This window comes from Electrona antarctica (genome assembly GCF_951216825.1).
Source record: "Electrona antarctica genome assembly, chromosome: 15".
Taxonomy (NCBI): Eukaryota; Metazoa; Chordata; class Actinopteri; order Myctophiformes; family Myctophidae; genus Electrona; species Electrona antarctica.
Window position 1 is genome coordinate 28,579,200 of NC_136796.1, and position 14,590 is coordinate 28,593,789.

At 40.5% G+C, this 14,590-nt stretch overlaps 2 protein-coding genes across 2 annotated transcripts; one reads left to right on the forward strand and one right to left on the reverse strand.

The window, feature by feature from the left end:
- Positions 1 to 4,076: 4,076 nt before the first annotated feature.
- Positions 4,077 to 7,106, reverse strand: LOC306938816 (small ribosomal subunit protein bS21m-like). The gene is made up of 2 exons (XM_079523134.1): positions 6,985 to 7,106; positions 4,077 to 4,682 (listed from the first exon to the last, which is right to left on the reverse strand). The coding sequence occupies exons 1-2, from the start codon at positions 7,065 to 7,067 to the stop codon at positions 4,502 to 4,504; spliced, it is 264 nt and encodes an 87-aa protein (XP_079379260.1). The 5' UTR covers positions 7,068 to 7,106; the 3' UTR covers positions 4,077 to 4,501.
- A 1,934-nt stretch (positions 7,107 to 9,040) lies between these two features.
- On the forward strand, positions 9,041 to 13,437 carry crabp2b (cellular retinoic acid binding protein 2, b). The gene is made up of 5 exons (XM_079522415.1): positions 9,041 to 9,075; positions 9,168 to 9,255; positions 10,733 to 10,911; positions 12,241 to 12,357; positions 12,678 to 13,437. Exons 2-5 carry the CDS (start codon positions 9,174 to 9,176, stop codon positions 12,726 to 12,728), a joined length of 429 nt encoding a protein of 142 aa, XP_079378541.1. The 5' UTR covers positions 9,041 to 9,075; positions 9,168 to 9,173; the 3' UTR covers positions 12,729 to 13,437.
- Positions 13,438 to 14,590: the final 1,153 nt, after the last annotated feature.

Below are 14,590 nucleotides of genomic sequence, written 5' to 3' on the forward strand. Positions count from 1 at the left end.
CAAAATTATTGTGTGCGTATAGTCTCATGCCTTGCTCAGCGTCCTGTTGACAGACTCATGCCATGCTTGAAATGAAATGAAATGAAATGATTACTATATTTACCCAGGGTATCTGGGCTAAGCTCAAGAACTTGTTTCCAGCCAGGCCCTGCTCATAGAACATTTCATCGTAGTGGTTCAATGCCTTGTTCAAGGGCACTTCAGCGGTGGTAATTTTAACGTGTCGGACCGCTGATTCGAACTGGCGACCTTCCGGTATCAAGACCGCTCCGCAATCCGTTCGGCCACCGCTTCAGCAATCTGATGATGCGCTGGGCTTTGGCTACACACCGCTTGTTGGTCTTGTCGACGTTGAGAACAAGGTTGTTCTACCGACACCAGAGTGCGAGTGTGTTGATCTCGTCTCTGTAGTCAGACTTGTCGTTGTCGATAATTCAGCCTATCACTGTCATGTCGTCCATGTACTTTATGATGGTCTTGGAGACTTGGGGCAGTATTATGCGTGTCTTAAGTACCAGGTCTTATGACATAACTTAAGACCTGGAGGCGTGGTCAATGCTGTTTGGCCACTCAGAATAGCCAAATGGCATTGATCACGCCTCCAGGTCTTAAGTTAAGTAATAAGACCTGGTACTTAAGACACGCATAATACTGCCCTTGGACTCATGTGTGGCTGTGCAGTCAGACGTGTATGTACAGGGAGTAGAGGAGAGGGCTCAGGTGCTCAGAATACATCCCTGGGGTGCTCCAGTGTTGAGGGTCAGATGTGATGCTGCCCATTATCACCACCTGATGTCGGCTTGACGGGACGTCTTTATCCATTCACACAGGCTTCTCTGAGCTTTGTGTGTGTGTGTTTTGCTTGGACAATGGTGTTGAATGCTTAGTCGACTGAGTCGTGCTAGTGCTGAGTCATGCTAGTGCCACAAATACACCGCTATTTATAGTCAATGGCACCAGCTATTACAAAATATTACTCCTCCATATTTTGTCCCAAAATCCCACAAATCGTTACACAGTATCTCTATAGTCATGTGCTCAAGACGGATCTGTCCGATATTTCATATTCCATCCTTATCATTTTTTTAATTATAATTTTTTATTTCTGCCTATGATTGTTAAGATACTCCTTTTTTTGTAATTATTAGTTGCCATGGTTTTGGGTTTTTCGAATTGCCGAATTGGAATTTATTTTCCATCCTTTTTTATTTCTGACAAAATTGTGTACAATTTGAATGTGCATATGAGCATTTTGTTCCACACATTTTAATAAAAAAAACATTGTTTTAACCAAAACAATATAATATAATTTACAGCTACAGCTAAAGAATAAAAAATAGAAATCACTGTTACTGCTGGTGTAAGTTCAGGCTAATTGTGGTGCTAAAAGAAATGGCAGGTCACAAACTGTAGGAGCCATCTTCAAGGGACCATGAAAGTGCTCAGTAAATTCCATGGCAATCCAACCACAAGTTTTTGAGATATGTTGTATATGGAGTAAAATATGTGCAACTCAAGGGGTGGTCCAGGCGCATTCCACAGGCACATATATAGGCTCTGGTCTGACAGCGCTCGAATCCCGTTCATGACGACCTTTGCTGCATGTCTCCCCCCGTCTCTCTCCCTGTCAATCTTCCCTAGGCCCACTTCTGTTCTCCATCTTTATTAATGATCTTCCCTCTATTTTCTCTGGTTGTAACGTTCAACTCTATGCTGATGACTCATATACACTTCACAAGCTAACCTTTCACAAACTCAGTCGACATTGCAACTACATTTTAATTATCTAGAATCATGGCTAGTAGCTAATAAATTACTTATCAACTAAACCAAAACAAACACTATGCTCTTCGGGACTAATCAAAATATTAAAGCACAAACTAACAATCAATCATTCAATATCTCCTGTCTTGATGGTACACAACTGCATAGAGTTGAACAATTCAAATATCTTGGTCTCTGGCTCGACTCAAATCTATCATTTAAATGTCATATAGATAACATAGTCCGTAAAATCAACTTCAGTACAATAAGAAAGAAACTAGTTCAACAACTCATACTACCAATTCTTGATTATGCAGATGTAGTTTATCAGACTGCCACTAAAACAAACCTCCTTCCCTGGAACTCAGTATATAACCGTTTATGCAGATTTGTCCATGACTGCCCATATTTGACCCACCACTGTACCTTGTACGAAAATCTTAATTTACCATCTCCCACCTCAAGAAGACAGCAGCACTGGCTTCATTTCATCTTTAAATGCATTCACTTCAATTATCCACAGTATTTGAAACAGCTGATGATACCATACACTTCTACACAACATCAACTTAGACATTGCTCACAGATTTACTTTAATATACCCACATTAGCTGGCAAAAAATAATTTATGTTCAAAGCTCCTTGTGACTGGAATAATCTACCTGCCCATATTCGTTCAATAACATCTTTTCATTTGTTTAAAACTGTGCTGTCCTCTCATTTCGAGACTACCTGTTCATGTTTTCACTAATCATCACTGTAACAGATCCATGATGCAACGATCCATGTGTTATGTCTACGTTATGTCCATGTTATGTGAAATCTTGTTTTGTTGCAGTTTTATTTTTTTTGTTTGTTTTTTGTTTATCTATGAATTGTATTGTTTTGTCTTGTTTTGTCTGGTTAAACTGTCACTAAAAAAGTGTCTTTATGTATGAAGTGTATTTTGTGAATCGCGGACCCCCTTGAAAACGAGATGGTTCATCTCAAGGGATTGTTCCTAATAAAGAAATTTCAGACTTGTATCTATCAATAAAGGCAGAATTTAAAGCCAAAAACAAAAAAGAAACAAAACATAATAGGTAAAAAAGAAAAAAGATTTGGTCTGGTTAAGATAATGTCTGCTTTGACAAAATAGCCTTTATTTGATAGAGACAGTTAAAAGAGACAAGTAGAATGCAGTAAATGAATGGTCTGACTGGCCAGGAATCAAATCTTGGACTCGATCTCATTTGAGCCCATAATACACGCCCTAACCACTCTGCCATCAGGTAAAATCTATTTGTTTTCAGAACGCCCAGTTTAGTATAGTATCCAATTTCACATTTGATGCACTGCTCAGTTCCATGCAGCCTGAAATATAGGTCATGTGTATTGCTCTACTGCCCCATCTACCCCTCCCTGTCATCACGGACACCCAATGATTAAAATGATGGATGTTTGGCATCCTGCAGACAAAAGCCAGCTAGCCTTGCATTAATGTTTGACTTAGCCTGCATGGGGAGAGGTCAAGTGCACAAATTTAGGCCCCTGCATGAGGCCTAACATTGAACAGCTCATGCGTAGTTGATACGGACCAAAAGGAGCTGCGCTGACCAATTTAATTATGCATCTCAAACACCACCGAGAGCAAAATCTACAGTTGATTTAGTCGACCAAAATGTATTTGGACGGGCCTTGATGCCGTCGTAATGACTGTTTTTTTCACTTGCTGAAAATAGCCGATCTACAAGCCCACGTGTCGCAGCGACACATTACAGGCTTGTAGATCGGCTATTTGCAGCACGCAACGGGGTGCATACTTAGTTTAGACTAGTCATTGGTTAGACATGGGTTAAGGTTAGGTTTAGGTGTGCTGCCCCGTGGGAGGTAAGGTTTAGGGTGAGGGTTTGAGATAGGTTGTAGTTGTAGGACTAATGACTGGTCTAACCAATGACTAGTCTAAACCAAAAACTGTAAAACGACTTAACGAACGTTTTTCAGGATTTTAAGCTGCGTTTCTCCATCGGTTTTCCGAAAAACGCGTCCAGTGTGCAACCACCTTTATACTGGATCTCTTGTCCACTAGTCCCTTCCTAACATTTTAGTCTAGTTTTTATTTGTTCTTGTTCGATACACCGGATCTGTGTCTGGTAAGTATTTGTAAATCTTTATTAGTAATGTATATAATATAAAAATTAATTATTTTCATTATAATTCTGTATTGCACTTAGTTTCCAGATCTGAAAAGAATACCAGACAACTGTTATCTCAGTGGGACTGAGAAGCAATGGTGGCATTTCTTGCTAAATGGAAAACATAAGAAATATGAAAGATGAATGAAATTAGTTTTATTTTTTTACTTTCTTTCTACAGGATCTGAGGATCATGTTGTAGAGAGAGACTCCAGATGTCTAGTACAAGAGTTGAGCAATGACCACCAACAATATTATATATAACCAAATATAGCCAAATATAATGCACATACCAGTATTGTTCATACAATAATACAAATGCAAGAACAATGACCAAACATTACTGGAAGAAATAACCAGCAGAAAAAAACAAGTATGATGCATTGCAAAATTTGCCATCTCATTCTGTCTGAGATATAGAATCTTTCTCCTGGCTCATTCCCATTTTTCAGCTTTCACTTTGATGTATGGTGCAACGGTTTTTAGGTGTTCCATCTTGCCGGCCTTATAATGACAGGTCCATTGATAATGTTCTCCATCATTATCTTATTTCCTTCATTTCATTAGCAACCCACCCAGGCATCTTGTCTGTGTGTCTTTGAGATAAATGAGATCTTTCTGGCCATGTCAGCATGGTAGATCCGTTTGCAGTTCTCAAAGTTCTTCCGCTGTCTCTCTCTGCAAGGCTTTTCGTAATAACGCCCACGCTTCACTGCATCGATGACCCCATCGTGGGCCAGGACCCTGGAAATGTATCAAGATTCAAGAGTTGAAAATACTGTCCGACATTGAAGTTCACATGTCATTGATACAGGCAGCATACATGTTCTCTTCCTAGACAGCCTGTGTGTTTTTTTACGATGACAACAAAGTGAAAAAGGTTGTACTTTCTTGCATGCTGTTTTAACTGAAATATCAAAACAAATTGTTATACAGTAGCTCTTCCCTGACCTTCTACGAGGTACTGCTGAATGGCAAGTGCTTATTTCTGCCTGGTGTTTAGATTTAAACATCCAGTACAACTGACTCAGTCAGGAAGTTTGATTGATATACAAATAAATGTATCGTTTTTTAACAGCTACATTAGCAATAAAAATATGTACATTTCACTAATCACTATGTTCCTAGTATCCTTTAGCTAAGAAATTACCAGTGTTGAAGCAACAATGAGGTACAGATCTCTGGAGAAAGTGACAAAGCAGTAGCCCTTAGAATGCATAGGTTCGAAAGTCAATACCATGATGCATTGTGTGAACAACCTGTATATGGTTTCGAGTAGACTTTAGAGATGGTGTGTACCGTGTACGTATGGGTTGCTTTTGGTTAAGGTTTGGATCTGGGGAGGGCGTTTATTAACTGAGACTGCACTGCACTTGGCTCCACTCGCCACACAATACATGCTGGCCATAGAGGTATAAAAGGATAGAGGAAGGGCCGGAGCTACAGCCTCGCCCCCAAGCTATTCATTTCAATAAGTTGATCAGTGGCGTTTTGAAGCACCTGGAAGGCTGCCGGAAGTACCATTATAACTCAATGGCTCGAGCGAGCGGAAGAGCAGCCCGGACCTCAAATTTGAGGTTGTACAGCTTGTGTACAACCTCAAATTTGAGGTCGGGGCTGACGCACATGACGTCATGAATGTCCGTCCACCTCCATGAAAGTGCTGCAGTTCCACTTTTCGCCAGTAGGTAGTGGTAGTGGATAGCCTTACTGGGGGCTTGATGCTGGCCAGGTACAGTTATCAAGGCCATAATCAGCATGCATTGCGTGATGTATCCTCCTATTATGATTTATGATGGTGGGTATCAGAATGGATAGCTGCTAATCCATCCATTCTATTCCCCATTAATGAGTAGGCTGTGACACAACCTAAACAATAAACATTTTCCCAGAACTAGTTTCTCTCTTCCTCACTTCCCATGTCCCGCCTCCCACAACACAACAGCATTATAAACATCCTGCATGTACGCGGTCGGCCAATCAGAGGCAGTAACTAGGACGTGCAGCTAGCAAGTCTCGGTGCGGGAGGCGGTACAATGGGAAGTCAACAAGGAATTCACTGAAGAGAGAGAAGTTCAGCGAAGCAACATTTTTAAAAAAAGTAACGGCAACGCCGATTAGCGCTGTTTTTCGCACACGTTTCCGTTGTCTCCTAAAGCTGTTGTATGCATCTTTGAAACATCTCACCAACACTCAAGCGAGGTGAACAGACAGTAGGTAAAGCTGTGTCCTATGGAGAGTGGAATAACCAGCGAGGGACCCTAGGGTACCGCTGTCCAAAATTCAGAAAAGGTAACCGAGGATCCCGAAAGGGTCTAGGAGCTCTCCATGGTTTTGACCAGATGGATGGGGGGGGGGGGGGGGGGGGGGGGGGGGGGGGCCTTACAGAGTAAAAGCACCCATATCTGCGTGACACCCCAAGCTGTTATTTCGAAATAAATCCCGGCGCTGATTGTGTTAATGAATGAATTAACCAAACACCAATCCAATGCCTAAATGTAGCTCTGGTCCATAGCCTTAAGGACTTCTAAGGCTATGGACCAGAGCTAGCCTAAATGTAATATCACAGTCATCTGACAACCTCATATTCAACCTGGATTCATTAATTTACAGGAGTAATTATCAGTTTCCAAAATGGATAAGTTTGAATTCAGAATTAATAGTAGGCTATATTACTATATTTCTATAAATCTATAGATAATGGTTCTTCTACGTACGTTAATAAATACAATTCAAGAGAACATATTTGGTGCAACAACAAAAAAGGGTGTGTGATGACAATAAACACGGTCCCATAACTCTCATGATTCTCCTCTTATAATCCTGTTTGAGTCTGTAGATAACCAGGGGTCAACAATGACACTTTGAGACACTAAGGTTTTGTAAAATTATATCACGAATTGATTAATGCACTGGCCCTTTAAGACAGAGATACAGGGACGTGACATTGAGACGTAATTTAACGTTAGATGCCAAGCTTCTCGTTTGTTTTGACTGTCTTTGTTACCAAGACCCTGAATAATGAAATAAATATAAATGAAGAGACCTGGTTAAAGACTTCAAAGCGGCATCAACGTTGCCTTCTTTGACCATCACCGTCCGAGCGACGAAGCGAAGATGGTTCGCCATGTTTGTTTAAACCCGGTGTAGCTACAAATATTGCTCGGGTGAGAACGAAGCTACAGCAAATTACGAAAAGATTCCGCCTGGTAGATGGTCGTATAATAACACAACACTTGGTGGCGCCGTTTCCCCTCAAATTGACTTTCATTAGACCCCCATTTCAACTGATTTTGTGATCAGTTTTTTCACAACACCTCAGATGCTGAACGTTATGATAAATACATAGATTCATAGTGGTGATATTGATACATTTGTCTCTCAAATATGTTTTATTATTATTATTATTACTATTATTACTATTATTACTATTATTATCATCATCATCATTATTATTATTATTATTATTATTATTATTATTATTATTATTATTATTATTATTATTATTATTATTATGTCAAGGGGATTTAATTGTATAAAATGAAACCTTCTCATTGGTCCCACTAGAACCAATTCTCTGCCCTACATGATGCAGGTCAGATGATCTGTTGTTCTTTACTTTCTTTCCTTTTCCTTTTTATCATGCAAATTATTGAGGTCTGTAATTTGATTTAGGCCTATCCAATGATAGCGCGCTGTCTATTATAGACACACACTATCTAAAGACAACAGATCCATGGTGTACATGCCTGAGTGCTCTTGCCAATTTACATTTTTAATTAATGTCTTCGTTAAACCACTGAAATGGAAAAGCCATATTGTATAGCTAGGCATACTTTGCCTACAAGCTCAGAGTGTGTCAATTTTATTTTTTAGATGAAATGTGTTAATTTAGATAATGTATTTAATTAATCTTTTCTGCTCCTATGACCCGTTTCAGCCCCCTCCCAAATCTCAGGAAACCAAAAGATGGACGAATTGCACTGATTGCTTCAGTGATTATTTTCCCATGCATGCACAACTTGAGCCCTCACTCAGGGAGAGCATAATAACCCAACAGATTTATGAAACTCTACCTGTTGTCATAGAAACAGAGACTTTTGTTGTCCATGGATCTTCTTATCAGGCCATGTCTCCCTCTTGTTTGCTCTCATCTCTTTCCTTCATCCCCCGTGTCTCTTAATCTCATACAGATAATGGCACCAACTGAGGTCAGCCAGCGGTGAGTTCTGGGCTCTTATGGCGATCTGAGCCTAATTGAGATTCAAATGTATTTTATTGGAGCATTTTCTCGTAATACACATTAGCTTAATTGGCTTGAGTTAGTTACTCTGCTGCTTGAAGTGGAAGTCTACTCTAAACTAGGAATGCCATTACTCTGCATGGACGCCATCTCCTTTCTCCGACTAGCATACTGTTTGACAGTTGAATGTGGTATAATGTTTCCAGAGGTATCACTTCTGATTCAGTCCTGGTGAAATGTTCTTGGCTGCTGTGTGTGTGTGTGTGTGTGTGTGTGTGTGTGTGTGTGTGTGTGTGTGTGTGTGTGCGTGCGCGCGTGCGTGCGTGCATATCAGTTTTGCCAACCCAAGTACCCAACCCCATTAAACATCAGTTTACGTGTTGGTTTACAACACAGACAGACCCCAAACATCCCACAGGCCAGGGGCTTAAGCATCTCTATCATTATGGTTGGTTCACTTGGTTCTTATTTTTTCCACATGGAACTATGAAAAGGTTAATCCTCCACAAGTGGAGTCCACATTCTTGTTTACTGATCCGCATAGGACCAACACATCTTCTGCCTGCACTCATTTATAGGTTATTTAATTAATTGACATCAAAAGTCTCATTAGACTTCAAGTTTGGAAAACAGAATCACAAGTTTGCATAAATTAAGTCCTAAAGCTATACTAAACCAGAGTTTGAACATATTATACATCAAACTCATGCGTGACATAATTGCTGACAGGTAGATTGACTTTAGGGATTGGGAGATTTTACCAAATAGCTATGAGCCTATGATCTAATTCCTGCCACCGCCCAAAAGTTAGGCTGGACCAAAATCCAAGCCAATGACCGAACTGACGACAAAACGCGCATGCAGGCAAGGAGGGCGCACGCACATTAGAGTAGGGTAAACGAAACACCCAGCATCCACCAAGGATATAAAAAAAACTCGGCAGTAAAGATTTTTTTTCCTCCGTTTTCTCAACTGCGTGTAAATAGGCTACAATGGAGAGAAAGATCACAGATTTCTCCGGCAAGTGGAAAATGAAAACCTCGAAAAATTTTGAGGAACTTTTGAAAGCACTAGGTAGGTGAGCGAAAGAGCGATTGCATTGCATGCCAATATATTATATGTCCCCTGTTCTCACGAAATGTAGGCTCTACTGCAATTGCTGGAAGAAGATCAATGATTAATAATAATGATATTAATAATTAAACAAATATGTAACGTTTTATACTCTGTCAAGAATATGTGGGTCATATATATATATATATATATATATTTGTTTATTTTGTTTATTTTGTTTGAAAGATTTCTTTTGGCCCAATATTCCTGAACATTTTCCCACAATCCCGTAATCTGTAGCCTAAAAATGTTATTTGTGATATGCAAAGTAAAGGCTACAGTTCATCATGTTCATCAGCTCTAGTCTACAACATGCCATGCATAGCAGTATAGCAGTCTACATAAAAAAAAGCAGTAGACTACCATTCATTCAAACAGCAACCGGTCAATTACTTGAACCCAGTTCTTCAAATGAGGACATTTTCCATCGTTTTAGGAACTGCATGGGCTTTTGTTCATATTTTAATGTCAACCTGGAGTGCTGTGTGCGTGTGGGATCTGGGATGAGACATAACTCAAGTTTTACCCCTCTCACAATAGAGAGCATGCACACTATCTTATAGTGTGCATGCTCAAAAGATATTCTTCCAAAGTAAAATCCTCAGTGTAAACTTGTCTCTGGGAGGGTACATTTAGGCTACCCAAATGAACCCACAATGAATCCTTATAGGATTTATTAAAAAAAAAACGTTGTTATAATAACAGTGAGTTTTGGTATGCCTTTATGAGACAGACAGCAGCCAGTCTTTTTGTGCCTGGAGAGAGGGGTCATAGCTGGGCCAGCCAGTGGCATCCATTAAAAATGTGAAGACAAATAGCCTGTGGAAGAATGTTAGATTTCCGTTCATCTGAGGCAAGGACCTCATGCGTTTGTAATTAGAGCCAGTGTAAACGGAACTAAGCCTCCAAATGGGCCCCCTCAGCCAGCTAGCACTGAAGTCCTATTCCCTCATTGCCTTGGGCCTCACCAGCTCGCTCCGGGAGTCTGTGTGTGTGTGTGTGTGTGTGTGTGTGTGTGTGTGTGTGTGTGTGTGTGTGTGTGTGTGTGTGTGTGTGTGTGTGTGTGTGTGTGTGTGCGCGCGTGCGTGCGTGCGTGCGCGCTGTCGGCTTGTTATACCATTCCAGAAGCAAATATGAACCGGCTTGAAAGAAACAGAATCAGATGTGTGGATATTTTTCTTACTAAAACCAGTTGAAACCAACAGAATAATAAAGTGGCTGAGGGTCAGGTCACATATTCATCACACAGACAGCTGCGGTCATAAAACAGTGTTTTTCACCTCCTTGGGTGGAGGAACGAGAGAGAAATCATGAGTCTACCACCATGATTTCCTTTCCTTTCCATCTCTCATAAATCAGTGACCACAGGAGAAGGCGCGGTCTTTCATTATAGATGTCTTCTTGTCCTGTTTATGTACGTACGGTCGCTCATGGACAGGTGTAAACGTTTTCCTGAGGAAGATCGCCGTGGCGGCGGCCTCCAGCCCGGCGGTGGACATCACCCAGCAAGGCGACAGCCTGTCCATCCAGACGTCCACCAGCGTCCGCACCACCTGCATCTCCTTCACCGTGGGACAGTCCTTCAACGAGAACACAGTGGACGGACGCCCCTGCACTGTAAATGCTCTGCACCATCTCTCATGTCAATCAATCAATGAATCAATCAATGAATCAATCAATCAATCAATCAATCAATCAATCAAACTTTATTTATGTAGTACATTTGTAATAATTATTTTGTCTTAAGAAAAAAAAAAAGTGCACAGATAATTACAGATCTCCACCTACTGATATGTTTAAATTCAGTGAATGGAGATGAAAGAAATAACAGCATCACAGAACCAATGCAAAGACTTAAGGGTGGGATGGTATCAAGATTGGTTTTCCAAGCAGTGGATGCGTATAAGGTGTAGGTTTGTTACCACTGATTTTCTCTGACGTCCAAGCCCATTCACTGAATTTAGATTTACCCAGAGTGACATACAGTATGAGTAGGCAGAGATGTCTGTCTACGCAAGACTATGATAAAAGAATACATCAAATGACTAAAACAGGCAGATAAAACAGACGACTGGGCAATAAAATATGTTAATTTGTTTGAAAGGAGATTGAAAATGGTTCTTGTTACAGTCATGTGTGACTCTGGCAGATGCACATTTCAAGTTTATTTGTGAAATGCAGTAGTTGCACAATGTACATAGTTCAATGAAACGGTTGCTCGTTCTTTGAACAATGCAGAAAATGCAAAGCTAAGTGCAAACATGCAGATACAGGTAAAGAAATTTGTCCAAGAAGACCACTACCGCCTGTTAAGCCAGAGGTCTGTACAGAAGACACATATGGGAGTCATTTGTGTGAAATGTGAGCGCTGTTCTTGGTGATGAGACAGAGCTCTGTTTTTCATTTCTGGATGCTGAGTGAGTGTTGAAGGACAAAACAGACTACAGCATACAGTAACATGCAGTGATAGGTACAAAGAGCTGCAGCTAAAACCCACTTTGTATGATCTACTAATACTAGATAATACTATCACTATCTTCTTGAAATAAGGATTATTCTAAGACTTTTTAGAGGACCTTTTTTACACTCTCAGAATTAAACTCAAGATCAGGATTTAGCTGTGTGTATTCAATGTAAATGTACACAATTGACATCATAGTGCATCCTTTTAAACAAAATTATAAGAAATGACTAGACATAATTTACACAAACCTTAGACATACTTTACACAGAAGCAGAAAAAGAAAACAAAAAAAAGACCAGACACCTAACAGAAATCAATAACATCATAAAATAAACTTAACTAATAAATCAGATCAACACAAAGGGAACGTCCAATAATGTGCATAGTCACATTAGTGCATGGTGCCAAGCTGGCAACCTTGACATTGCTTGATGAACTGAAATGACAACATCTCTATTCCTGTGTTGTGTACATCCCTGCAGAGCGTTCCAAAATGGGAGACAGACAGCAAGATCAGCTGTGAACAGACCCTACAGAAAGGGGAGGGGCCTAAGACAGCATGGACTCGAGAATTGACTAACGACGGAGAGCTGATATTGGTAATTATGTTTTTTTCCCCTTTTTTTCCCTCACAGTTTTGATTATTCAAGATTTCAGGGTATACAGTAAATCACATAACAACACAATATATGTGACACGCCCATACAGAACATACCAAAGACATGTCATATGACCACTATACGCAAATTAGTGTGTAATTATGTTGTTATACAGGACTTTTTTTTTAACATTTAGGGAATTTGCAGTTGTGTAAAGGGAATTTAAGAAACGCTTTAAGTAAAAAAATGTAGATGCCACATGAATTGTATATGGTTCTACAAAGATTTTTATTTTGGCCGTTTTGTTTTTTTCCTTTCAGACAATGAGTGCTGGGGATGTCGTGTGCACCAGAGTCTATGAAAGAGAGTGAAAGTCGTTCTAGACTTTTGGAAATAGTAGTAGGCCTTCTTCCATTATGGTGCTTCCAGCCTGTTTACGTTTTCTTCTCTGTTTTCATGCTCCTTCTGCCATCCAGCCAGACTGTGGTTAAATCTTGCCAAACAGTGCAAGGCATTTGTCAATGTAAATTAAAGTTTGTTCTGTAGTTGCATGTTATATTTCAGTTCTTATTTGCTACATCATCAAAGCTGTATTTATTGTGTGCGCCACGCCAGCAATGTCACAGCAATATTTCATGTTTTTAAAAACGTAATAACATTGAATAAAGTCGTTTCATATTGTTATTACAAAAGTATTGTTATTACAAACCGTTTCATTTGTTTTCATGACATGGCTCTGTCTGGCCAGGAGTCTGGCCATCTATAAGAGGTTCTATGTGTGTTTGTGTGTGTGTGTGTGTGTGTGTGTGTGTGTGTGTGTGTGTGTGTGTGTGTGTGTGTGTGTGTGTGTGTGTGTGTGTGTGTGTGTGTGTGTGTGTGTGTGTGTGAGAGTGTGTGTGTGTGACTGGAGCTAATCTTGCAAATCTTACTAGACCAATCAGTGCCAAATGTCTTATGAAATACCTCCACTAATATTGTTTTCAGCATGTTTTATACGTGCAATGTTGAACTTACATTTTATAATGCAAGTCAACCAGGCTTTGATTGGGCTGAAATCTAAATAAAATGTGTAATAATATTATCATACTTGCCGGCTGACATCAGATGACTGACGACACAGGCTGGGTGCACATTGCAGCCACGCCGTTCCAATGTCCACATGATTCCCTTTTCTTTCTTCTCCCCTGTGTCAAAATGTTCTAGAGAAATCAAAGATATTCTCCCTAGTCCAGAAACATGCAGGCTCCACCCTGCACCTCCTATTCCCTTGTCATGGATCCGTGACTTCTTTCCATGCAGGCCTCTTTTCCTCCTCATCTCTCCACTTCCATCGTCTGCATACCTCTTCCTCTGTGTGCTCTCTGACTTCATCACTCTCCATTTGCCCAGACAGAACTTTTAAAAGTCCTGAGGATAATTCGATCCATATTTTATCAACGCCATTCAAAGGGACGCTTGGCAAAAACATGGGGAAAAACAGGGAGTGGTGAGGAAAAAAGAGTGAAGGGAAGAAAAAATTATATAATTTCGGTGTACAGAGAGAAATACAATTCCCACCGTTTCCTTTCCCAACTGCACCTACTTGAGCTCAATCACCCCTCCCCCCCACCTTCTCCTCACTTCTTCCTTGGCTTTGCACCAGGCACAAAGTGTAAAGTGGCTTGCACTTCAAGCTGTTAGGAGGCTTCAAGTTGCTCTTTGTCAATCCCACTTTTCAGCCTGACTGGGTAAAAAACAGACATCCACTCACAAGAGCAAAAACAAACATTTCAACAGATTTTGAAATCCTGCCCTCAAAGCTCATATTCTTTCAACACAGTGCTTCAAGCTCACTTAATAGCTTCAGTCACACAGTCTCCAACTGTGAAATACAGTCCTTGGGGGTCTCTAGTGCACTTCCTGAGGAGGGCACTTCTACGGTTCACAGGCGTTGATGGTTTTTCCAGGTTTTCAGACAGCGGGCAAGACAAGAACTCTTCTGAAGTTCTTCTCTGGGTTTATACTGTACACTCTGTGCTGAGCAAGCAGTAGGGCTGCTGGGCCCCAGTGTGTTCTCAAATGTGTGTATATTTATGCGCGCGCGTATGTGTGTGTGTGTGTGTGTGTGTGTGTGCATGTGTGTGTGTGCATGCGCATCTGCTAGCTAAGGAGACAGAAAGAGTTAAGCAATTATGTTACTGAGAATTGAGCAAGTATATGTGGGTTAAACAACCTCAACTGTTGTGTGCATTCG